This window comes from Pelophylax lessonae, assembly GCF_965119305.1.
Source record: "Pelophylax lessonae genome assembly, chromosome: 2".
NCBI lineage: Eukaryota > Metazoa > Chordata > Amphibia > Anura > Ranidae > Pelophylax > Pelophylax lessonae.
In genome coordinates this window covers 616,783,007-616,810,813 of record NC_138769.1, presented here as the reverse complement: position 1 = coordinate 616,810,813, position 27,807 = coordinate 616,783,007, and the positions used below count along the sequence as shown (strand labels likewise).

At 47.2% G+C, this 27,807-nt stretch overlaps 1 protein-coding gene across 1 annotated transcript in view; it reads right to left on the bottom strand.

The window, feature by feature from the left end:
- Window positions 1-27,807, bottom strand: part of LOC309548216 (RING finger protein 17-like) — a gene marked incomplete at both ends in the record, with an annotated part of 356,308 nt that overhangs the window by 264,157 nt on the left and 64,344 nt on the right. Inside the window, 2 exons of the mRNA XM_082248170.1 lie at window positions 35-153; window positions 24,093-24,243. Of these exons, the coding sequence (XP_082104296.1) occupies window positions 35-153; window positions 24,093-24,243 (270 nt within the window). The remainder of the gene's footprint in view (window positions 1-34; window positions 154-24,092; window positions 24,244-27,807) is intronic.

Here is a 27,807-nt window from a genome sequence, read left to right as displayed (position 1 = left end):
ATATATTTAAAAAAACAAAGTTTTGGAAACATACTGTATATCCATTAACGTGCACTCCAGGCACAGAGAACCATAAATCTTCAAGTTATCGTCTAATGTTCTCAAATTGGTCACATTAGTCTGCAGCTCCATTCCAAAATCATAGAGAAACACCTAAAAATTAAGCAATATTTAATTTGAATAATATTAAACACTGCTGGTAAACATTAACTAGTACATCGCTGTAACATTTTGTTGCCCTTGCATTAATGTCTGTTATAACACCAGTGGTAAAAAAAACATTAAGCCCATATGCAATAACCCACATTTGAGTCTCTTCCCCTTAGCAATAATTTCCTGCTTCACGTTTATACAATTAAGTCCAAGGATCAGTTTTAAGCCTCATGCACACTGGACGTTTTTGGAGCTGCTGTTAGCAGCGTCAGACGTTTTTTTTTTTTTTTTTTGCAGCTGCAGAACGCCCATCCATGTTATGCTATGGCCTCATGCACACATAGAGCTTTTAGGAGCTCCAAGTGGCATAGGCGTTTTACAGCTCCAAAAAAAACCCAGGAACTGTGCGTTCTGGAGCTGCAGCGTCAAGCTGTAAAAACGTCTGACGCTGTTAAAGGCTGCATAACGTTGCTTAACGTACGTTAAGCCATGTTATACGTTTTTTTTTCTTCCATTCAAAATCAATGGTTCCCTATGGGAGCCTATTGATTTGAATGGACGTCGCACCGCAAGTCGGATCAGGATGATCCGACTTGCGCTGTGAGAATCTTGAGGGGGTAACTCCACGCCAAAATGGGGAAAAAACGGCGTGGGGTTCCCCCCCCAGGTTCCAAACCAGGCCCTTCGGGTCTAGTATGGAATTTGAGGGTAGCCCCACGCCGAAAAAACGGCGTGGGGTCCCCCCCAGAATCCATACCAGACCATTATCCGAGCATGCAGCCCGGCAAGCCAGGAAAGGGGAGGAGACGAGCGAGCGGCCCCACCCCCCCTGGACCATACCAGGAAACACGCCCTCAACATGGGGGGGTGTGGGTGCTTTGGGACGGGGGGGGGGGGCTCTGCACCCCCCACCTCAAAGCACCTTGCCCCCATGTTGATGAGGACAAGGGCCTCATCCCCACAACCCTGGCCGGTGGTTGTGGGGGTCTGCGGGCAGGGGGCTCATCGGAATCTGGAAGCCCCCTTTAACAAGGGGGCCCCCCAGATCCCGGACCCCCTCCCTATGTGAATGGGTATGGGGTACACTGTACCCCTACCCATTCACCCCATAAAAGGCAGTGTGTGTAAATAACGACAGGAGACGTTTTGAAAAAAGGCCACACCCCTAATGGCTATATAACAAGCTGCAGAGACCGGAGACCGGCATAATCACCGGTGACAGCGTCGGAGGAGGACCGGAGGAAGAAGACGACCAGAGGAGGCAAAAGGGCAGAAGAGCGGAGGGCAGAAGAGCGGAGAGGACAAGACCAGAAGAGCGGAGAGGAGAAGACCGGAGCGGAGAAGACCGGATGAGGATTTTTAATAAACTTTTCAAAACGTCTCCTGTCATTATTTACACATACTGCCTTTTATGGGGTGAATGGGTAGGGGTACAGTGTACCCCATATCCATTCACATAAGGAGGGGGTCCAGGATCTGGGGGGCCCCCTTGTTAAAGGGGGCTTCCAGATTCCGATGAGCCCCCTGACCGCAGACCCCCACAACCACCGGCCAGGGTTGTGGGGATGAGGCCCTTGTCCTCATCAACATGGGGGCAAGGTGCTTTTAGGTGGGGGGGTGCAGAGCCCCCCGTCTCCAAAGCACCCACACCCCCCCATATTGAGGGCGTGTGGCCTGGTATGGTCCAGAGGGGGTGGGGCCGCTCGCTCGTCCCCTCCCCTTTCCTGGCCTGCCAGGCTGCATGCTCGGATAAGGGTCTGGTATGGATTTTGGGGGGGACTCCACGCCGTTTTTTCGGCGTGGGGCTACCCTCAAATTCCATACTAGACCCGAGGGGCCTGGTTTGGAACCTGGGGGGGGGGGGGGGGGGGAACACCGCGCTGTTTTTTTTCCCCATTTTGGCGTGGAGTTCCCCCTCAAGATTCTCACAGCGCAAGTCGCATCATCCTGATCCGACTTGCGGTGCGACTTCCATTCAAATCAATAGGCTCCCATAGGGAACCATTGATTTTGAATGGAGGCAGAAAAAACGCTGCTAAAAGCTACGTGGCCAAATGTGCAATAAAGCTAATGGAAAAAGCTACTGAAAGCACGTTTTTACAGCTGCTTTTTCCCGGCGTCAAGAAACAGCTTTGGAGCACGTTTTTATGACGCCCTGTGTGCATGGAGCCTTAGAATTGCACTCGCTTTCAGCGGCTGCAAAGGGTTCCAGTAGGGGTTGAAATTGCATCAGTGAAAACCAAGCTGCAATAATCTGTTTCTGTGCTTGTGATCCTACTTCAGATAGCTTTTTATGGAAGTACTTCAGCTGCACAATGCAATTGAATTTGTTTAAACATAAAGTACTCTGACACCAGGTGCAATTTCGCTGGCATTTCCTGTTACCGGCAGAAGCCATCTACAATAGAGATCTTTTGTATGGTGAGAAACAGAGCACTGTAAAAAGTGATCTGTTGCATCAAAGGGGAGCATGGCTGAAGTCCATTAAAAATGTAGGCTTCTGTCCTGCAAGCCGTTTACCATTGACCTACATAATGTCATAGCAGCATGAACTACCATTGTTGTCCATAAATTCGTCCTATATTACACCCCACTGTCTCCAGCTGTGCTCTGGCCTGGCATCAACACTACCAATAATAATAATAAAAAAAAAAAAAAGCGCTGAGGCACTGGTCACTTTTCACTACATGTAAGTGCAATGATTTTATCTTCCTTATATTTCAATAAAAGGTGAAACCACTGTCGACTGTGCTTCCTTTGTGTCTTTTCAGTTTTTTTTTTTTTTTCCTCCCAAAGGTTTTTGGAAGCTGTAATATCCATAATATCAGTACACTGATTGTATAGACTCCATACACAGCCAGACTGGACTTGCGAGACCTTTATTATGGAATTTTTTCTTGCGCATTGCTGTATGTTTTTTGTTTTATCAAAACCACCCAACATTTTCTATGAGGTTATTAGCATACAAAAACAAACAAAGCAAAAGGAATTTTGATCATGGGCGTACTTTTATTTTACTACACCATTCACAGTTCTATTTTTAGGAAGAAAGCAGCGATCATAGAAAGAGTGTAGTTTGGCTTATGCCTTCTACTGTACTCCAAGAAATTTAATTCGCAGACTGAAGCTCCTCCTTGAAGCCAAATTCTGATGAAGTTCTGACTGGAAAACTAAAATAATCTCAAGGGAGAGTCGAACAGCCTGTGATTACATCAAGTGAAATATGTATACTAGAACTTTTGCAATACCCCCTGCAGTGATCCCTCCCAACTCAGTTTGGTAGAATAGCAGTAGGTGTACAAGAAAAAAACCCAAAATAGGGGCGGGGGCGGCAACTGTCGGTGGACTTAGAGAAAGGAATTTTACGGTAAGATTTTACAAAAATTCCGTTTTCTCTAACGTCCTCCGACAGTCACCGCCACTCATAAGTCATCACTATTGGGATGTCCCAAAGCAGTGTAGACATGAGGGGTGGGAGACGCAACCACAGAAAAGGCAACGCAGTACCCACATCAGAGAAAGGAACCTTACACGCACAGTAAGAGAACCTTCTGGGCAATAGAAAAAGGCTCAACAGGAGCAACAACCCAGGAAAACAAATTACCCAGGGGATAAACACCCCAAAACTAGAGATGAACTGGATTCATCGAGCCAAAACATATGTTCCGTTTGGACTCAATGTAGACATCGAAATAAATGCTTTCATAGATAACGCCTAAATTTAACATTACCCTTTTATTCCCCCCTTTTTTTTTTTCTATTATAATTTATGCATATATTAAAATCAATTTATTATTTATTATTGATTTTTTATCTAAGCATATTATCTGAATGTCAATGCAATTGGACAACACCAACCAGCTATATTTGACATGTGTGTGACATTTATTAAAATTGTCAATATTATGTTGGGCCAAATTATTAAATAAGGGGCTGATTGAGTTGGATATAACAATATCTAAGAATGAAAGGATTTTTCTGTTACATCATTAATCCTTTGATATATAGCCTTCCTCCCTCTTTGTTTATGATGGTCTGGATTGGTGCTGTCCAGTTGTAATCAATATGCTATTAAAATCTGTAATACCCTTAAATATCCACTAGATGGTGCCTTCATTGACCCATTCTAGGTGGATATGACGAATATCTGTTCGCCAATTTTTGCTTTATAATTTAAGCACAAAATATAGTTGCCTTGTATGATGTTCTTTTTTACTTTTTTATGTATAAACCCTTTGTTGTTGCTATTTGCGGGTTGATGTGTGGGTTACCATTCCGGTTATGAATTCTCCCACTTAAGATGGCGGAATGATCCTCACCCTCTTCCGGTCAATAGTGATGATATCCTTAAAATATCCACTAGATGGTGCCTTTATTGACCTACTCTAGGCGGATATGATGAATATCTGTTTGTTAACTTTACTCTATATCTTAAGTACAAAATATGGTTGTTTTGCGTGATGCTCCTCTCTATTTTGTATATGTATAAACCCTTTGTTGTTGCTATTGGCGGGTTGATGTGCGGGTTACCCTTCTGGTTATGAATTCCCCCAATTAAGATGGCGGAATGATCCTCACCCTCTTCCGGTCATTTAGCTCAAATAGATGGCGTCAGTACGCCGTCCGCACCTTTGAAAACGTCATCTGTGACGAAACGTCGTCGGGTCACGGCGTACTGACGTCATCGGATTGCGACCGGAGAGTGCGGGCGAGCGAAGCCGTCCGGCCGGCGGCTGACAAACATTGCTCCTCATTCCTGGTCTTGCTGTAAGTTTTTTTGATTTTATTTGAGAATAAATTTTTAATGGTTTTATGCTATGGGAGCCTTTCTTTTCTTTACGTGGGTGAACACTGACAATACCTCCGCCATTTGAGGAAATCAGCACCCCAGTTTGAGAGTCGGGTCCTTGGATGCTTGATCACCATACAGGCTCAACATTACTTGTATTTGGTAAGAGGCGACCCCTATTGGTTTATCTTAATATTGGCTCCGGGTTCACACTGAATTGTGATCTGCACGTTTTGCTTTAATCCTTACTCCTTATGGTAAGAGGCGAATCTAGCCATAGAAGGTGGTGGTTCAACACGCAAATCTCACACTTTTTGCCTTCCTTTTAATGTTGTCTGGTAAGAGGCAACTTCAGCTATAACACGTTTTAAATTTGGTTTATACCTCTATCACCTCTGGTAAGGGGTACCCATCATTATTTTAATTTTTGCATGTTTTTTTCACTGTCATCAGTGATCAATTTTATTGGTGGAGGTTTATTCTTTTACACAATATAATTCATTTTTCACGAACACTGGGGTGTTTAACCAAATTAGTTTGTAAGGTTTTACGCTATTGCGCTTTTACCTTTACTTCCATGATCCTGTGACCATTGAGCTAATTGGATCTACTATCAAGGTGACAAGTTTATCCAAAGAAACCGCCTTTACCTTACCTCAATCTGGTAAGCTTATACCCTTTGGGGTTCCTGGTTCCGGATTACATCTTTACTTTATGTTTGGACTGTATGGACTTTACATCTCCATTGATCATATCATAGCGCGACTTATTTTTACAATATTCTACAGGGTGTGGTCACACTAGAAGTTGCTGCTGTTTCACTGTACTTTTCCTTTAGCGCGGTTAACATCTTTACATTACTATATTTTTTTCTTGACCTTTTAACTGCTGCTTTAGGCTATATCCATATTCCAATGGATATTTTTGATTATCGAGCTTCCAGGCTGCTCAATACAGATGGAGTCTTTGAGGTCCTCTCTACTGAGGAAACGGATGTGAGTGGGCTCTTCATGAGGCTTAAGAACTTACTCATATCGGAAATTCATACACAATGGGACATAGCTTTCTTGGACACCTATATCAAGAAGACTATGGTCCCTAGGAGCCTCAGGTGGGAAGTGTGTCCCCAAGCCGGAGAGGTTGAGTTGGAGGACTGGTATAAATACTTCAATGAGGCAGGGGTGAGCTTCTTGCGTTTCTTGTCAGGTAGGAAAAGTGCCAAACTTTCCAGACTCGATGACGAAATCAAACTGGTCAAAGAGAAACTAGCACCCTATAAGGAAAGTGAAGAGTACAAATCTTCCTCAGCTGATCTCTTAAAAAATCTAGAAAAGGAAGAGAGAGATCAGAAAATCAAGAAGCGCAAGAAGTTCAATAGAGATCTCCAGGACTACCACTCTGGCGGTGTTTTTGATTGGCAAAAGCAGCTATTGGCAGAACTAAGTTCTGAGGAAGAGGTCATGGAGATCTCCACAGCTCAAAACAATAGAGCGGTATCAATCCCCTTACAACCAGTAAATAATACTAAGAAACCACAAAAGAAGGGCCCTCATCAAAATATGAGACGTTCTTCATATAAATCACCACATAGGGGATCAAACCCTAAAAAGGGTAAACAACCCCATAATCAATCTAAACCCAATGGTGCATATAATAACCAAGGTCATAATGCCAATTGGCAACAAGGTGGGAGAAATCAACCTAATGCTCCTAATCACCACCAAGGGAACTATACACATACTCCTGGTTACCCCAACACCCCACAATGGAGAAGGGGACCTTATAACCATCCAGAACCACCTTATTATTATAGGGATCACAGTTCGGATTATGGTTATCAACGTCCTCCTTATAATAGATATGACCATAGCCCCTCTAGACCTGACACTCATTGGTATGATCCACCTGCAGGACCAGGTAGGGGTCCAACGAGGGAGCCCTATTGGCAAAATAGATCTGATACCAGACAGGACAATTATCAGTACAATGTCCCAGTGGAAAATAGATTTTACCCTTTAAAAGATAATGAGGGTCCTAACAACAATCAACCCCTCTCCAATCAGAGTGCATCCCAGTGCCTGAGAGAGATAGTTTCTGATAATGCAACTTCTCAGAATTCTGCTGGTCAGAATTATCCGGGTTGGGTTTTTCCCAGGGCCACGCAAGGAACCAAGCGCCCCGCCGAGCCTCAAGAGGAAGCAGAGGAGGCAGGCGCATCAAACTTAAAAAAAGTAAAAACCTAGCAGGAGCGGGGGTGTTTAATTTAAGCAAGGTCGTATTATCAGAACCTGAGAAACGTTTATTGGATAAGGGCTTGAAATATGCTCCTCCGAAGCGTTTAGACAAGTTTCATACATATATGGATATCCATAAATTTGTAAGGAAACTAAACATTAAAAGATACATATTGAGTAATCCTGTAAAAGATAATCGTTTAGTTAGCTCTGAAATTCAACACTCCAGGCTTTCTAATGCTTCACTATTCAATCCACCGGGATCCCTAGCCCCTTCACTGAGGGTATTTAGGGATGTGTTATTAAGGGATCTAGATAAGATCAAACCACACAACTCCTCCTTGTCTGCTGACCTACAAAAGGGATTAGATTCCTTGTGTGAAAATAAGGATCTGGTCATTAGGCCAGCAGATAAGGGCGGTGGGATCGCTGTACTCGATCGTAGCGATTATAATCGAGAGATGCAACGCATTTTAGGAGATAGTCAAACCTATGTCCCACTTTCTAAAGACCCTAAAGTCTCTTACAAAAAGACTCTTGAGGGTATTGTAACGAGGGGTTATGATCAAAATATCATAAATAAAAAAGAAAAGGCGTTTCTGATCCCCAAGTGCCCTCGCACTCCGGTTATTTAATATTTACCCAAATTGCATAAGAGTCTAACTTCCCCCCCGGGTCGTCCCATTGTCAGTGGCATCGACTCTGTGACGTCCCGGGTGGGGAAGTATATTGACTCTTACCTACAGCCATTGGTGCAAACCACACCTTCATACATTAAAGACACGAGACATGTCATTGGCCTTCTGACAGGTTTAACTCCTAGTGACCATCTTTGGATGGTCACCGCCGATGTCTCCTCTCTTTACACAATTATCCCACACAATATGGGGTTGAACGCGGTCAATATGTATCTTAATAGAGATTCTGATTTACCATCAATTCAGATATCCTTTATTATGGAGCTACTTGAGTTCGCCACTCACCATAATTATTTTTGGTATAATGGGCAGTTTTATCGCCAGGTCACTGGGGTGGCCATGGGCGCTAAATATGCCCCGTCTCTCGCCAATTTGTTTATGGCCCAGTGGGAGGAGGACGTCATCTATGCCCATCGCAGGCCACAAATACTGCTTTGGGCTAGGTATATAGATGACGTGCTCCTCCTCTGGGATGGCCACCACAGTGACCTGATATCCTTCTTGGAGTATTTGAATTCCAATGATCGGGGTATCCAGCTGAATTATGAGTGTAGCCAGTCTACTATTCATTTTCTTGATCTCACCATAAGCATTAAAGATGGACAATTTTCTACATCTACATACTTCAAAACTACCGACAGGAATTCATATATTCCTGTCGATAGTTGTCATTACGCACCTTGGCTGAGGGCTATACCCAAAGGCCAATACCTTCGTATTAGGCGTAACTGTAGTGAATTCCATGAGTTTCAAGCTCAGGCCCGTGTTCTTACTGAGAGGTTTCTCGATAAGGGTTATAGTGAGGAATTTCTCAACGAAACACTTATGGAGGTTAGCCGATTGGATAGAACCCAATTACTGAACAACGAGTCCAAAACGGATAGAAAAAACTCTTCTTATAATTTACCTTTTGTTACTTCCTTTTCAAGTCAGCATATGACTATTAAAAATATTGTCAATCGTCACTGGCACATCCTTGGTAATGATCCAGTCCTGGGTAGCACTCTGTCGGATAGACCACGGGTGGTATTTAAAGGAGCTCCAACTTTGAGGGATAAAGTGGCACCCAACATTTTGGAACCACCAGCTCCCAGACCTACTTTTTTAAGTCAGTTGACTGGGTTTTATAAATGTAACAGGTGCCGTGTTTGTTCTTTCAGCTCTAACAAATGTAGATCAATTAAAGAATTCACGTCCACAGCTACAGGTAGAGTTCACGCTATTAAGCCATTTATTTCCTGCATGACCACTGGCATTGTCTACATGCTCCAGTGCCCATGCGGGCTTCAATATATAGGACGAACTAAAAGACCATTACAAGTAAGACTTAATGAACATATATCAAATATACTTAAAGGTTTTCCTAAGCATTCAGTGTCCAAACACTATGCCCTTGTCCATGATAAAAATCCCAGGAATACTTTATTCCTAGGGATAGACAAATTTGTACCCCATTGGAGGGGTGAACCCCTAGTTAGAGGTATCTCAAAACTAGAGATGAACTGGATTCATCGAGCCAAAACATATGTTCCGTTTGGAATCAATGTAGACATCGAAATAACGGAATTTTTGTAAAATCTTACCTGTAAAATTCCTTTCTCTGAGTCCTCCGACAGTCGCCGCCTCTTCATATTCGTCACATATGGGGTATTAGACTTTGCTCCGAAGGAGTAGCTAGGCAACAGAATATGTTAACAATAAAGCTTTAACATATCCCACCCTCAAGGGGTGGTCCCCTCAGTCAATACCCTCCTACTTCCTGCAACCATATCTCAGTTTTAGTGGAATAGCAGTAGAGTATACATTCAAACCCCAAAAGAGGGGCGGGGGCGGCGACTGTCGGAGGACTCAGAGAAAGGAATTTTACAGGTAAGATTTTACAAAAATTCCGTTTTCTCTTACGTCCTCCGACAGTCGCCGCCTCTTCATATTCGTCACATATGGGGACGTCCCAAAGCAGTGCAAACATGAGGGGTGGGAAACGCATCCGCGCCGAAAGGCAACGCAGTCTCCACATCAAAGAAAGGAACCTTACCAAAGGAAGGAAACCAGCTGGGCAACAGCAAAAATAAGTGCTCAACAGGAGCAACAACCCAGGAAAAGACAAAAAACCCAGGGGATACAAAAAACTATCCCAACAGCCAGGATTCCCCAACAAGGGACCCTAGGGAACAGCCGCACTAAGAACCTTGCGGCCAAAGGAAGCATCCGCCGATGCCTGAACATCTACTTTGTAGAATTTTGTGAAAGTGTGCACGGTCGACCAAGTCGCCGCCTTACACACCTGGGCTACAGAAGCCCCATGACGGCAGGCCCAAGACGTACTCAGAGATCTAGTAGAGTGCGCCTTCACAGGCACAGGGGGAACCTTCCCCTGCAAGGCATAGGCCTGTTCAATGGTCTGCCTGATCCATTTGGCGATGGTAGAGGCCGAAGCCGCCATGCCCTTCCGAGGACCCTCTGGAAGAACAAACAAGGAGTCCGTCTTACGAAAAGACTCAGTCGATTTAAGGTAAACCCTTATCGCCCGAACAACATCCAGAGAGTGCAATCTCATCTCCTTTGGATGTTTAGGCTTCGTGCACAACGAAGGCAAAACAATATCCTCGTTAAGATGGAATTCCGAAACTCGTTTCGGCAGAAAAGAAGGATTAGGTCGCAAGACCACCTTATCCAAATGAACAACCAGGTACGGAGACTTGCAGGACAAAGCCGCCAGTTCCGACACTCTGCGAGCCGAAGTGATCGCCACCAAAAAGGCGACCTTTTTGGACAACATAGACAACGAGATCTCCCTGATCTGTTCAAAAGGAGCACGTTGTAACACAGATAGAACGAGATTCAAGTCCCAAGGGGGCAAAGGATCCCTCCTAGGAGGAACCAGATGCCGCACACCCTGAATAAAGGTGCCAACCAAGGAGTTGGAAGCCACGGGACGTTGAAACAGAACGGCCAGCGCAGACACCTGACCCTTTATCGTAGCCAGCGCCAAACGCTGATCGACACCCGTCTGAAGGAAAGACAGCACACGGGAAACCGAGTACGTGCGGGGTGAAAACCCCCTGGACTCACACCAGGCAAAATAGGCCTTCCAAGTACGGTAATAAACCTTCCCCGAGGAAGACTTCCTCGCGTTGATCAAAGTATGAACGACCTCTGGAGAGAGACCCTTCTCCCTCAGGACCTCGGTCTCAACAGCCAGGCCGTCAAAGCCAGCGACTGTAAAGCAGGATGGTAAATCGGTCCTTGAGACAGTAGATCGTCTCGAAGAGGCAGACGCCAAGGGGCGTCGACCGCCAGATTCACGAGGTCTGCGTACCAGGACCGGCGAGGCCAGTCCGGTGCCACAAGAATCACCGTGCTGCTTTCCGAGTGTAACCTGCGAAGGAACCTGGACAGCAACTGAATCGGTGGAAACGCGTACATCAGCCTGTACTGATGCCACGGGGCCACTAACGCGTCCGACGCGTCTGCCCGAGGGTCGCGCGTCCGTGCCACGAACCTCTTCACCTTGTAGTTGAGGCGAGACGCGAACAGGTCCACATCTGGAAGACCCCACTTCGCGCACAACATCTGGAAGACAGCCGGGTGGAGAGACCATTCCCCCTGATCCAGGGTCTGGCGACTCAGATAGTCCGCCTGCCAGTTCTCCACCCCCGGAATGTGAACCGCCGTTATCGCCGGGACATGAGTCTCGGCCCAAGACAGAATGTCGGCCACTTCTCGAGCCGCTCGGGCACTCCTGGTGCCCCCTTGGTGGTTGATGTAGGCCACCGCCGTGGCATTGTCCGTCTGCACCCGAACCGGGCAGCCCTGCAGCCGGTCAGTCCAGCGATGAAGACAGAGCCTTATCGCACGCAATTCCAGAATGTTGATCGGGAGGGAAGACTCCCCCTCCGACCAGGTCCCCTGGGCGGACAGAACGCCCAGAACACCACCCCAGCCCGACAGGCTGGCATCCGCGGTGATTACCGTCCACGAGATCGGACGAAACGACTTGCCCCCGGACACCAACGGGGACTGGAGCCACCACAGAAGGTTTTCCCTGGTGCGATGACTCAACGAGATCTGAAGATCCAGAGATTGAGGTCGCCCGTCCCACCTGGACAGGATCTCCGCTTGGAGACCCCGCGTGTGAAACTGCGCGAAAGGAATCGCCTCGAAGGCCGAGACCATCAATCCCAGACATCTCATACACGTCCGCAGAGACGAGTGTGGAACGTCCCTGAGGGACCTGACTTCCTCCTGAAGAGTCCTGAGTTTGTCTTCCGGCAGGAAGACCTTCGCCTGCACCGAGTCCAGTATCATTCCCAGATAGGGGAGACGAACCGACGGACTCAGTGTCGACTTTGGAACATTTATCGTCCAACCAAACTCCTGCAGAGTTTGCATTGTGACAGACAGGTCCTCCTCCAGACCCTGTCTGGTCGCAGACCGAACCAGAATGTCGTCCAGATACCCCAGGACAGAAATGCCCTGGGCCCTCAATAATGCCAGAACCGGTGCAAGCACCTTGGTGAAGACCCGCGGAGCCGAGGCGAGACCAAAGGGCAACGCCACAAACTGGTAGTGATCCTCCGCAATGGCAAATCGAAGGTATCTCTGATGACCCTCGAATATGGGGATGTGAAGGTACGCATCCTTCAAATCGATGGAGGCCATGAATTCCCCCGGAACAAGGGCAGCCACCACCGAGCGCAGGGTTTCCATGCGGAACTTGCGAACCCGCACAGAGCGGTTCAGAGCCTTCAAGTCCAGAATCGGACGAACCTTGCCCTCCTTCCTGGGCACGGTGAACAGATTGGAATAAAATCCCCGAAATCTGTCCCGATGAGGCACCGGAACCACCACTCCCTGAGCCCTCAGGTCCCGCACCGCCAGGTGCAGATCCCGCAGGCGCTCTGGAGACAGTTGAAGATTTGAGGGAAAAAATCTGCTCTCCGGCCGAGAGAGAAACTCGATCTTGTAACCAGATCGAACGATTTCCAGAACCCATCTGTCCCGCACACGGGCCAACCAGGGCTGAAGAAAACCGAGCAAGCGTCCCCCCACCCCAAAACTGGGTGAGGGCGCCCCTTCAGGCCGAACTGTTATGGGCTGCAGGTCCGGATTGGCCGGACTTCTGTTTCCCAGACCAGGGCTTCTTCTGAGAGCCTTGGCCTTTGAACGGTTTGCCCTTGTAGTGCGGCCGAAAGGCACGAAAGGACCCCTGAGGGGGCCGAAAATTAGCATGCTTCTTCCCAGAAGCCCCCTTAGCCTTGGGGAAATGGGGCAAGAGAGTGCTCTTACCCCCGGTGATCCCCTTAATCAACACATCCAGGGACTCCCCAAAAAGGCGAGACCCATCATAAGGCAGATTGGCTAAGGTCTTACGTGAAGATTGGTCCACCGACCAACATTTCAACCAAACCAGGCGGCGAGACAACACCGCCACGCTGTGCACACGTGCAGCCAACGGAATCAGGTCCAGGACCGCATCACACAGATACATGACACCCTGGTGGATCTGATCCACCATATCCAGGGTCGCCGCCGAGGCCGAATCGGCCACTAGGACGCGCCTAAGCATCTGCGTCCAACTTGCGATCGCCTGGGCCACCATGAGAGAAGCAAACAGAGCCTTAAGCATAGAACCCGTAACAGAATAAGTATGACGGGCAAGAGACTCCAGTCTCCTATCCGTGGCATCACGGAAAACAGGGGAACCCTCTGCAGGAATCGCAGTGGCTTTGTTCAAAACCGCAATTGCATGATCCACTGGCGGAGGCACACACCACCGTTCATCAGTGGCAGGCGAGAAAGGATAACGCAGCTTGAATTTACTTGGTACCGCAAAAGGTTTGCGCAGATCGCGCCATTGATCCTTAACAGCGCGCTGAAAATCAGCATTGCAGGGAAAAACCTGCGGCGTCCTGCGTTTCCTCTGCGTCCCATAAGCCGCCAAGGCAGCAGGGGGACACACTTCGTCCTGCAAACGTAGCGTCTGCTTAATGGAAGCAATCAACTCATCCATGATTGCAAGCTCTTCAGGCGAGCCAGGGGGAGAATTATCAACCCCCTCAACTTCAGCCTCTACCTCAGACCCTACTAGATCAAGAGAGGAGCGGGACCCCGATAAGGAGGTCCCTGCCAGAACAGCCCCATCACCTTCACCCTCAGAATCAGAGGACAGAGCAACTCTGGGCCGTTTAGTAGATTGAGCAGCCACCAGCATTTGCACCTGGGCAGCAAGGCCAGCCACAATAGTGGCTAAATCCCCCCCTGGGGGGGAAACAGCGGTCCCCTGGCTTTCCACCAATACTGTAGGAAACTTGCCCGCCTGAGAATCCATTGCCCCTGTAATGCCAGACAACCAAGGGTTAACTGCCCCCTTTTAGCAAACGCGGCAAGCGCAGCCCACCGCACCACACTCAGGCACAATGAGACCCCCACAGGGAATATACAAACTGAATACAGGCAATGGATAGCAAGAACAGAAGGATAAAACCTGAGGAGACCCCGCTGCTGCTGCCTCGATCGGTGTTCCTGGAAAGAGGAAGTGATGCTGCCAGGGCGCTCTATGTAAGCCTATGGAGGCTACAAGAAAATGGCCGCCGTGCATGTATACCATGCGGCCGGAGCGGGCGCCGGTAAAATGGCGTCGTTTGGCGCCGAAAACGCCGCTCCACAGTGCATAAAAACACACACATTACATCCCAATATAAGGATACATGTTAGATCGCCGCAGCGATCGCTGTATATGCCCAAACATGCCAAGAAAAAACATGCCCCACAGCACACAGCTTCTCACACTGCCCAGCCTGACACACACAGTGTCATACAGCTCCCCCCCCCCCCCTTGCAGCCCACAGCATGCAGCCGAGAGATAGGGAGACAAGCAGTGTGATTAAAGGCAGGTTACACAGTCCCAGACTGAGACCCCCCCAGACAGACAGGTCCCCACATAAATACACTTACCTCACATGGCGTGGGGAACCCGCACAGGCGAACAAGCCGCTGCACATGAGGCAGGGAGAGTCGCAATTCAAGACGCACACAATGGAGGTTAAGAAACCGCACAGCGTCCGGTGAGGTAGCCACCTCACCAATCATCCCTGCACCGAACAGGGATGGGTCGTTCACTGTGCCAGGAGCGTTACCTGGCTGAACGCTCGATGGCAGACTGGGAAGCCACTGACCCACGACCTGCGATCAGGGGGATCAGCCCGAGACCCAGTCCGCATGATCCTCTTCGTCCGAAGAACTAACTAATGCTGACAAAAATAACAGCTAAGTAAAGATAGAGAGAAAACTCAAACAAAATATTAAAAAGAAGAAAGAGTCTGGGACAGAAAGTCCCAGCACAGAGAGAGCCAGCCACTCCTGACAAGCTAGACATTAAAACTGAGATATGGTTGCAGGAAGTAGGAGGGTATTGACTGAGGGGACCACCCCTTGAGGGTGGGATATGTTAAAGCTTTATTGTTAACATATTCTGTTGCCTAGCTACTCCTTCGGAGCAAAGTCTAATACCCCATATGTGACGAATATGAAGAGGCGGCGACTGTCGGAGGACGCAAGAGAAAAATGCTTTCATAGATAACGCCTAAATTTAACATTACCCTTTTATTCCCCTTTTTTTTTTCTATTATAATTTATGCATATATTAAAATCAATTTATTATTTATTATTGATTTTTTATCTAAGCATATTATCTGAATGTCAATGCAATTGGACAACACCAACCAGCTATATTTGACATGTGTGTGACATTTATTAAAATTGTCAATATTATGTTGGGCCCAATTATTAAATAAGGGGCTGATTGAGTTGGATATAACAATATCTAAGAATGAAAGGATTTTTCTGTTACATCATTAATCCTTTGATATATAGCCTTCCTCCCTCTTTGTTTATGATGGTCTGGATTGGTGCTGTCCAGTTGTAATCAATATGCTATTAAAATCTGTAATACCCTTAAATATCCACTAGATGGTGCCTTCATTGACCCATTCTAGGTGGATATGACGAATATCTGTTCGCCAATTTTTGCTTTATAATTTAAGCACAAAATATAGTTGCCTTGTATGATGTTCTTTTTTACTTTTTTATGTATAAACCCTTTGTTGTTGCTATTTGCGGGTTGATGTGTGGGTTACCATTCCGGTTATGAATTCCCCCACTTAAGATGGCGGAATGATCCTCACCCTCTTCCGGTCAATAGTGATGATATCCTTAAAATATCCACTAGATGGTGCCTTTATTGACCTACTCTAGGCGGATATGATGAATATCTGTTTGTTAACTTTACTCTATATCTTAAGTACAAAATATGGTTGTTTTGCGTGATGCTCCTCTCTATTTTGTATATGTATAAACCCTTTGTTGTTGCTATTGGCGGGTTGATGTGCGGGTTACCCTTCTGGTTATGAATTCCCCCAATTAAGATGGCGGAATGATCCTCACCCTCTTCCGGTCATTTAGCTCAAATAGATGGCGTCAGTACGCCGTCCGCACCTTTGAAAACGTCATCTGTGACGAAACGTCGTCGGGTCACGGCGTACTGACGTCATCGGATTGCGACCGGAGAGTGCGGGCGAGCGAAGCCGTCCGGCCGGCGGCTGACAAACATTGCTCCTCATTCCTGGTCTTGCTGTAAGTTTTTTTGATTTTATTTGAGAATAAATTTTTAATGGTTTTATGCTATGGGAGCCTTTCTTTTCTTTACGTGGGTGAACACTGACAATACCTCCGCCATTTGAGGAAATCAGCACCCCAGTTTGAGAGTCGGGTCCTTGGATGCTTGATCACCATACAGGCTCAACATTACTTGTATTTGGTAAGAGGCGACCCCTATTGGTTTATCTTAATATTGGCTCCGGGTTCACACTGAATTGTGATCTGCACGTTTTGCTTTAATCCTTACTCCTTATGGTAAGAGGCGAATCTAGCCATAGAAGGTGGTGGTTCAACACGCAAATCTCACACTTTTTGCCTTCCTTTTAATGTTGTCTGGTAAGAGGCAACTTCAGCTATAACACGTTTTAAATTTGGTTTATACCTCTATCACCTCTGGTAAGGGGTACCCATCATTATTTTAATTTTTGCATGTTTTTTTCACTGTCATCAGTGATCAATTTTATTGGTGGAGGTTTATTCTTTTACACAATATAATTCATTTTTCACGAACACTGGGGTGTTTAACCAAATTAGTTTGTAAGGTTTTACGCTATTGCGCTTTTACCTTTACTTCCATGATCCTGTGACCATTGAGCTAATTGTTCACGTGGACCTGGATCTACTATCAAGGTGACAAGTTTATCCAAAGAAACCGCCTTTACCTTACCTCAATCTGGTAAGCTTATACCCTTTGGGGTTCCTGGTTCCGGATTACATCTTTACTTTATGTTTGGACTGTATGGACTTTACATCTCCATTGATCATATCATAGCGCGACTTATTTTTACAACAAAACCCCAACAGCCAGGGACCCACAAAAAAACAAGGGTCCCCTATGGCACCGCCGCACAGAGAACTTTGCGGCCAAAGGAGGCATCAGCTGATGCCAGAACATCCACCTTATAAAATTTGGAAAAGGTGTGCACCGACGACCAAGTCACAGCCTTGCACACCTGGGCCACCGAGGCCTGATGCCGGTAGGCCCAGGTCATACTCAATGATCTGGTAGAGCGAGCCTTAACAGGGAAAAGCATTCCTTCAAAACATAGGCCTGTTCAATGGTCTGTCTGATCCATTTGGCAATGGTCGCCGCAGAGGCAGCCATGCCCTTCCGAGGTCCCTCAGGAAGGACAAAGAGGGAATCCGTTTTTCGAAAGGATTCAGTGGACGACAGGTAAACCCTGATCGCCCTGACAACATCCAAGGAATGCAATGCAACCTCCTTAGGATGCTTAGGCTTCATAAAGAGTGAAGGCAAAACAATGTCCTCATTAAGGTGAAAATCAGAGACCACCTTAGGGAGAAAAGACGAATGAGGTCGCAAGACCACCTTATCCTTGTGAACCACCAAATAAGGAGAGCGGCAAGACAACGCCGCCAACTCTGACACCCTGCGAGCCGAAGTGATCGCCACCAGAAAGGCAACCTTTTTAGACAGCAGAGGCAACAATATCTCCCGGATATTTTCAAAGGGAGAATGCTGTAACACGGAGAGAAACAAGTTCAAGTCCCATGGAGGTAAAGGCTCCCTCCGGGGAGGAGCCAAATGTCGCAAACTTGAATAAAGGTGCAAATTAAGGAATGAGACGCCACAGGGCGTTGAAACAGAACAGCCAGTACAGAAACCTGGCCCTTTATTGTGGCCAGCACCAGACGCTGGTCCACACCAGTCTGGAGGAGAGCCAACACTCTCGACACTGAGTATGAGCGAGGAGAAAACCCCCTGGATTCACACCAGGCGAAATATGCTTTCCAGGTCCGGTAATAAATTTTACGAGATGAGGCCTTTCTAGCCTTGATTAAGGTAGGAATGACCTCCGGAGAGAGACCCCTGTCTCTCAGGATCCGGCTTTCAACAGCCAGGCCGTTAAAGCCAGCGACTGTAAAGCAGGATGGTAGATCGGCCCGAGACAGCAGATCTTCTCACAGGGGCAGCCGCCAGGGAGGCGTGAACGCCAGATGAATGATGTCGGCGTACCAGGACCGGCGTGGCCAGTCCGGCGCCACCAGAATCACCAAGTTCGGTTCCGAGGCTAACCTGCGCAGGAACCTGGACAACAGCTGAACCAGCGGAAAGGCATAGATCAGACGATACTGATGCCAAGGCACCACCAGCACATCCAAGGCGTCCGCCAGAGGATCGCGCGTTCTTGCCACAAACTTTTCCTCCTTGTGGTTTAACCTGAACGCGAACAGATCTACGTCCGGGAATCCCCACTTCGCACACAGCAGTCGAAAGACCTCCGGGTGCAGGGACCATTCTCCCTGGTCCAGTGTCTGGCAGGTCAGATAATCTGCCTGCCAATTTTCCACACCCGGAATGTGAACTGCCGAAATCGCCGGGACAGGAGTCTCGGCCTAAGAGAGAATGTCGGTCACCTCCCGGGCCGCCCGGGCACTCCCGTGCCCCCTTGGTGGTTGATACAAGCCACCGCGGTAGCATTGTCCGTCTGTACCCGTACGGGACTGCCCTGAAGACGATTCGACCACTGGAAGAGACACAGTTTGATCGTTCTCAACTCCAAGACGTTGATCGGAAGGGAGGACTCCTCCTCCGACCAAGTGCCCTGAGCAGACAGGTTGCCCAGAACGCCACCACAGCCTGACAGGCTGGCATCCGTGGTAATCACTGTCCACAGTAACGGCCGGAAGGACTTTCCTTCCGACACCGCCGAGGACTGAAGCCACCACAGAAGATCCATTCTGGTCTGGCGACTCAATGAGACACTCAGATCCAAGGACTGAGGTAGTCTGTCCCATCTGGCCAGGATCTCCGCTTGAAGAGATCGTGTGTGAAACTGAGCAAAGGGTATCGCCTAGAAAGCAGATACCATCAACCCTAGGGACCGCATGCAGGTCCTGAGTGACGAGGATGGCGTGTCCCTGAGGGACCTGATCTCGTCCTGCAAGGTACGGAGCTTGTCCTCCGGCAAGAACACCTTTGCTTGAGCAGAGTCCAGAACCATTCCCAGATAGGGAAGAGGAACCGATGGAGACAATGTCGACTTCTGTACGTTGATGGTCCATCCGAACTCCTGGAGCGTCTGTATCGTAACGGACAGATCGCGCAGCAGGCTCTGGCTGGCACTCGATCTTAAGAGAAGATCGTCCAAGATATCCCAAAACCGCAATGCCATGTGCCCTTAGCTGGCCCAGAACAGGCGCCAACACTTTGGTAAAGACCCTTGGAGCCGAAGCGAGACCGAAAGATAACGCCACAAACTGATAGTGGTCCTCCGCTATGGCGAACCGAAGGAACCTCTGATGACCCTCGAAAATGGGGATGTGCAGATACGCATCCTTCAGGTCTATAGAGGCCAGGAATTTCCCTGGACTCCGGGAGGCCACCACCGAACGGAGGGATTCCATACGGAACTTCCGAACGCGCACAAAGCGGTTCAGCGCTTTCAGGTCCAGGATAGGACGCACCTTGCCCTCCTTTCTGGACACAGTGAACAGATTGGAATAAAACCCCCAAAACCTGTCCTGATGAGGCACCGGTACAATCACCCCCTGGGCAAGCAGGTCCTGCACCGCCTGATGCAGGTCCCTCAGACATCCCGGGGTCATATGAAGATTTGAGGGAAAGAATCTGTTTGCAGGCAAGGAAAGGAATTTCATCTTGTACCCTGACCGAATGATTTCCTGAACCCATCTGTCCGGAATCCGGAGCAGCCAAGGTTGGAGGAAACCGCACAAACATCCCCCACCACTGAAACGGGTGAGGGTGCCCCTTCAGGCAGAGGCAGATTGACCCGCCGCACCGGCATTGTCGGGCTTCTGCTTGCCCGCCCAGGGCTTCTTCTGGCCACCTTGGCCCTTGAAGGGTTTTCCCTTGTTCTGAGGCTTAAAGGCACAAAAGGACCCCTGATTGGGTCGAAAAGCGGGACCCGCTTGCCACGAGAAGACTTTTTCTTTGGATTCTGGGGCAGCATAGTGCTCTTGCCCCCCGTGACGCCTTTTACCAAGGTATCCAACGCCTCGCCAAAAAGGTAAGAACCTGCATAGGGGAAATCAGCCACCATTTTCCGTGACATCTGGTCAGCCGACCAGCTCTTCAGCCAGATCAGTCGACAGTTAAGCACCGCGACACTAGACAGGCATGCAGCCGAAGGGGCCTCATTCAAGGCCGCATCATACAAATACATGACCCCCTGGTGAATTTGATCCACCATAGCCAGCGTGGTAGGTGGGGCAGAATCAGACATGAGTGTGCGCCTAAACACCTTAGTCCAATCCGCCACCGCTTGAGCCACCATGACGGGCGCGAAAATAGGCTTGAGTAAGGAACCCGCCACCATGTAGGAATGTCGGGCAAAAGACTCCAACCTCCTGTCCGTGGGATCCCGGAACACCGGGGTCTCCTTAGCGGGAATCAAGGTAGCCTTGTTCAACACGGCCACAGTATGATCCACCTGGGGAGGCACACACCAGCGTGAGCACGTAGACGGCGCAAAGGGATAAAGCAGTTTAAACCGACTAGGTACCATGAAAGGACGTTTTAAATTGTGCCACAGTTCATTCACAGTGTGATGAAACTCAGCGGGGCAGGGAAAAACCTGTGCAGACTTGCGGGTCCTATGTGTACCAAAGGAGGACACAATGCCCGGAGGACTGGGCTCATCCTCCAAGTGTAGTGTTTCTTTCACAAAAGAAATCAACTCATCCATAGTCTTGCGTTCTTCAGGCGACCCCGGGGGAGAATCATCAACCCCCTCCACCTCCGCCTCAGACCCCAGTGGGCCCAGGGACGAGCGAGACCCTGAAAAGGGCACGCCAGCCACAGCACCATCTGAATCAGAGGAGAAAGATAATCTAGGTCTTATCCTAGCAGCCCGATAAGCCATCTGCACCTCCATTTTGGACACTAAAGACGCCCCTATGGCGGCCAAATCAGGTATAACAGGGGGTACAGCAGGACTGGGGTCCCCCATCAAGGCTGGAGGGAATTTGCTGTGCTGAGATTCCATTGCCCAAGTTACAGTAAAAAAAGTACAATAAAAGGTACTAGCCCACCGCTATATGCACAGTGAACACAGACCCCCAAAAGGAGAAGAAACTGAGCCAGGAAAGACAAAACAGAGTTATGGAAGAGACAGTCTGCAGAGCCCCCACAGAGTGTTACCACACCGATCGCTGCTTCAGAGGAAAAGGAAGTGAGGTCATCAGAGGCTGAACTATAAGCTGCAAGACCAAGGGAAAATGGCTGCCCATAGAAATGAATGGGAGGCTTCGACAAGATGGCCGCCGACATGTGCTCGGAACGATCGTTCTGCCACACACAAGATGGCGCCGCATGGCGCCAAAACACTACCCAGCATGCAATAACCAGCCCACAGTGAAGCCAGACATGCTTGCCCATACCTAAAATGGCGGACCGCGTGGTTTTTAGCCGCAGCGGTCACCTCACACACACTCTGCACCCCCAAAACACCACAGTGACACTGGGAAAGGGGCCCCCAAATTCACACAGCACCGCATGTAAAAGAGACCCCCGCAGGGATCGCCTCAGGGAGCCCCACACAGACATGGGGAACACACAGCAACACAGGACTGCCACCCCAGACAGAGGCCCCACACAGAAGGAACTTACCTGCACCGGAAGGTGTGGGTTGCCTCTATGAACGGAAAGCCGCTGTCCTCATATGACAGGGAATGCCGTTAGCCAGACACAGGACACTGCAGCACCGCAGATGTGTCCAGTGAGGTAGCCACCTCACAGGCTGCATCCCTGTTGCGAGCAGGGATGGGTCGTTCATAATGCCAGGACGAACACATGGCTGAACGCTCGATGGCAGGCTGGGAATCCCTCTAAACCTCTGCCCTGGAGAGCCAGGGTGGCCAGTCCGATTCCCAGCTCCGCAGAAATCAATCTTCATCCGAAGATCCGACTAAACTAAGCTGACAAAATAAACAGCTAGTAAAGCAAAGAAAAAACTGACATTTTCAAAGAAAATCAAAGAAAAAAAGATAAGAAAGGCTGAGACTGAAGCCCCAGCACAGGGAAGCCTGACTACTCCTGACGCTAGGCAGAGACAAACTGAGTTGGGAGGGATCACTGCAGGGGGGTATTGACTAGTGGGACAGCCCCCATGGGTGTGTCTATGCTAAATGCTTTTGTTCTTTTAACTAAGTCTTATGCCTAGCTACTCCTGCGGAGCGGAAGTCAATACCCAATAGTGATGACTTATGAGTGGCGGCGACTGTCGGAGGACGTAAGAGAAAAGGAATACGTCCGGCACGGTTCAAACCCCTACTTGGCCAGAAGGGAGAAGGTACACTTGACTCCTGTAAGGCTCCTAAAGATGTCATCCAATGTAGCACAAAAGAGACATATTCCCTAGAAGGGCAGATCCACAAAGGCTTTTGCACAAGTCTGGTCAGCAGACCAGCATTTGAGCCAAAGAGCCCCTGCCGAAATGGAAAGCATAGAAGGAGCGGGGCATCCATGGACACATTGCAAAAGTACTTCAGGCCTGTGCCTATACACTTCCCCAGCCATCTCCCAAAAAAGTAATTTGGAAGTTCCACCGCAAAATGGCCACCCTTCATGTCCACCCCAATATGGCCACCAGATCATTGATTACAGTTAAGCACACGGCAACTGCAATATGGCCTCCTAGACCACTGGAGGGGACCCCCACAATGTAGAACCTGTAGAGACAACTGAGAATGCCCCCTCCCACGCAGGAATGCCAGGAAAAGTCAGCACAAGCACCAGGAACTGGGAGGTAGCACAGCTAGAGGGGACAGGTAGGAAAACCAGAGGCCAAGGGTAAGAAGGGGACCCTGCTGGAACCACGACCCCAGGGAGTATCCGCTACCCATGCGCATCCAGTGGTGCAAGGAAGGAGGAATCTACTTACTGATGAAGAGGAGCATGTGAATACGGCTTACATGATGGATCCTTCCTTAAGTGTGGGACTGTTGGCCAGGGTAAAACGGACATGGACTCCAGTCATATGTGTCCCTGAGAGACCATTAACTTCCAGGCTTCTCCATTCCAGGATGGGGTTTTTGCAGCCAACCCAGTGCATAGTTAAAAGTCTGCATGTGCTTGTTGGCCAGATTGTGGTGACCACTGGATCTACACAGTCTCCCAGTTTGGCTGTAAAAAAGGTCTCAACAGGAAAAAAGCTATGGACCCACAGGTCCTAGAAAGAAACAAGTGCCAAGCTCCTGATACATTAATTAGAAATAACGGACTTGCCTATAGCAGAGAGGGGGTTTACACCAGCTAGGACTGTTCATAGGTAGTGTTGTGTTCTTTTTTTGCCTAGTGTCCTACTCCTGTTGGTGGCACTATCAACTCTATGGTCAAGAATCAGAAGAGCAGTGTCAAAAAATTTCAAAGGCCAGTTCCACTGATCTGAATAAAGAACTGAAACCTGAGCTCTAGTTTCTATTGTTTATAGAGGGATTGTGTTTTTTTATTTATCAATATTATGTCACAATTTTGGGGAAATTCAAAATTGCATCCACCTGAAAAAGATAAGTTTGCAGATGCTGAAGTCAAGATCTGATCTAATGGAATCACATTTAAATAAACAAAAAACTTACCTCTACAAGTTGTTCAGATATTATGCTTTTAATCTTTCCACGTCTCCATTTTTTATCAACTAACAGCTGCACGGCAACATCCATGTCAACCTGCCAATAAGTGCTTTCCGGTTTTGAGTTCTCATACATACTAAACATGGATGATTCCAAGCTACAATTGAATAGGAAAGAATAATAAAAATGGCCTTAAGAAAATGTAATATAGGATAACATATAGGATAAGCTTTACATTTGTCAGCTGTCAACTCCAAATTTCAAAAAAGTTGGGATGCTGTGTAAAATCTACATAAATAGAGAATGTTATGACTTGCAAATCTCAAACACGAAATGTATTCACAAGAAAAATTGAAACCATATCAAATGTTTAAACTTGAGAAATGTACCAGAAAAAATAATAGAATTTTGGTAAGAACTTACCGTAAAATTATTTTCTCTGAGTCCTCTGACAGACGTACCACTTCATAGTTTCCTCACAAATGGTTAATGTGCCACCTACAGGAGTAGACTAGGAAGTGAAACTATTTAGAAAAACTTTTCACTTGACACACCCTTAGGGGCTGTCCCCTCAAACATTACCCCAGACACATCCAGCTTACTAATAGGTTTTGTAGCAAGCAGTGCAGTGAAGGAAAAGACAACCAACCCCAAAAAAGAGGGATGGGGCTGTGTCTGTCAGAGGACTCAGAGAAAATAATTTTATGGTAAGTTCTTATAAAAATTATATTTTCTCTTACGTCCTCTGACAGACGCAGCTACTTCATAGTTTCCTCACAAATGGGACGCCCCAAAGCAGTGTAGGCATGAGGGGTGGGAAGAAACGCAATCAACAAAATAGTAACGATCCATCAAGGCCAGAAAAAACATAGCCAACTGGGAAAGCTCAACCACCAGGAGCTAACCCCAAAACGAAAATTCACCCCAGGAAGAGAAAAACTAGTCTCTGCAGCAAACAGCAGCCTGCAAAACCTTGCGGCCAAACTAAGGAAGCATCCGAGGATGCCATTAAATCTTGTAGTATTTTGTAAAAGTGTGTACGGACGACCAGGTCGCCGCCTTACACACCTGAGCCACAGAAGCCTGATGGCGAAAAGTCCAAGAGGCACTCATAGATCTAGTAGAATGTGCCCTCACAGGTAAAGGAGGAACCTGACACTTTAGTGAATAGGCCTGAACAACCGTTCGTCTGATTCATTGGGAAATGGTTGCAGCGAACGCAGCCAAACCCTTACGAGGTCCCTCAGGAAGGACAAACAGGGAATCAGATGTCTGAAAAAGAATTTGTGGCCGACAGGTAAACCCTGATCGCCCAGGCCATATCCAGTGAATGCAGATTAAATTCCTTGGGATGCTTGGGCTTCGCGCAAAGCGAAGGCAACACAATATCCTTACTGAGGTGGACAGCAGACACCACCTTAGGGAGAAAAGATTGGTTTGGTCGTAGCCTTATCCCTATGACCAGATAAGGCGAACGGCAAGACAGCGCCGCCAACTCAGACAACCTGCGAGCAGAGGTGATAGCCATCAGAAAGGTAACCATCTGGGACAAAAAAGGCAGAGATAAATAAAAGGAGGTGGCCTAATACGCTACCAATGGAGTATAAGAGAAGTTAATAAGAGTGTAATTGAGGTGGGGTAAGTAGAAATGGGGGGCAAAAAACCACAGCCAAACAATGGTGGTAAAGAATAAAGCTGCCAATACCGGTAGTGTCACCACATACAATGCAAAGATAAGTGTAAAATAGAATCGGCGCTCAATTGCAAGTGAATAAAGAATAAATACATTCAGGGCATTAATGAATATATAAAGCGCAAATATGAAAATATTATTAACCAATTACCGCAAAGTGACGTAGGGCGACGTCGGCAGTATACCGGGATGATGCCTCTAGCTAGAGACACCATCCCGGTACCGTGGTTTAGAGCCGACGGTTGGCTTTCCGTCGGTAACGACCGATGCGGCTCGGGAGCCGCTCGATCGTTACCCGGGTGAGCGGGAGGGGACGTCCCCCCCCCTCCCGCCGCCTTCCGTGACTTTGCTCGGGTACGTCCGCCGGCTGGATGGAGTCCCGATCAAAGCCGGAAACGGCTTCGATCGGGTCTCCGATGACGTAACACAGAGGCGGCGTCCATGACGTCACTTTCGGGTTACTGTGCTGCAAAGGGCGGCAAATTTAAAAAACTGCTGTATGCAAAAACGCCGTTTTCGGCGTTTTGCATACATGGAAGTGTAGTGGAGGGGTCTAGGGTCTTTTAGACCCTCGATCCCTCCATAAAGAGTACCTGTCACTGCATATTGGTGTCACAAGGGATGTTTACATTGTTTGTGACAGCAATAAAAGTGATCAGATTTTTTTTTTTAAAAAAAACTGTAATAAAGTTAAAAAAATAAATAAAATAAAAATAGGAAAAAAAAAATTAGCCGCCCCCGTTAGCTAGCGCACAAAAAAAAACGTATACGGAAGTCAAGCCTGACGTGGCATACCTTGACCTTATTGGCCTTTACAGGATACCTTTTTTCTTCACTTCTCAGGATGCCTTGATTGGCATTCAAAATGGTTTACTTAAGCAAAATGTGTTTTTGAGTTAATTAATCTCATTTTGTCTTTGATTTCTTTACATGTGTCACTGAGCTCACAAAAGCTAAAAATATATATAAGCTGAGATATTCCTGACCGCATCAAATATTCCCGTATCTGTCATAAAAGGAACTGTCTGGACAGCTGACCGCAAAACCTAGAATAACTTCTAATAAAAGTCCCTTGGAAACTTTTATTGAGCTTCATCACCGAAAATTCCCTGATGACAAGAGAATCACGATCTAGATTGACATAATGCTTACTATAATTAGTTGTTAACTTTGATTGGACAACAGATGTTAATAACAACCCATTTCTTGTACGTCAGATTGTAATGACAAACCCATTCTTGAGTATATTTAAACTCCAGCAACGCTGTAATAAATCAGGTCATTATGATTCAGCCATCTTGAGTCTTGTCTGATCTCATTATATATATAGCTATATATTGTCTGATTTGGTATCACTGACTAACAGGTAACAGGTATTTTGTACCTGAGGAAAAATTCCACAACAAGCCGCAAATTAAATCACTGCTCAAACCACACATTTGAGGTATCGCCGCGATCACCAGAGCGAGGGCAATAATTAAAAAAAAAAGAGCTACACTTTAACTCTAAACTGGTAACCGTTAAATAAATTTAAAGCGTCGCCTATTGAAATCTCTATTGACCGTAGATTGTCGCCATCCCACGGATGGCTAACTTTACGGTTTAGTATTTTTTAATTGCAGTGAAATGTGATTTTTCAAAATTTTTCCCAAAAAATTGCGTTTTTTAAAGACCGCTGCGCAAATACCGCGTGACAAAAAATATTGCAATGACCGACATTTTATATTATATATATATATATATATATATATATATATATATATATATATATATATAATTTTTGGGGGTTCTAAGTAGATTTCCAGGAAAAAATACTGGTTTTAACTTGTAAACAAAAAGTGTCCGAAATAGGGCTGGGGCTTAAGTGGTTAAAGTGCAAAATATGAATTAAAACAAATCACAAATAAATCAATATATCAATAAGTAAAATTAGTGCACAGTGAATCAAATGCAAATAATCAATAAGGTGCTACTTTTGCAAGATAAAGTGATCCGTGAACTGCTCATATGCAAAATAAACAATATCCA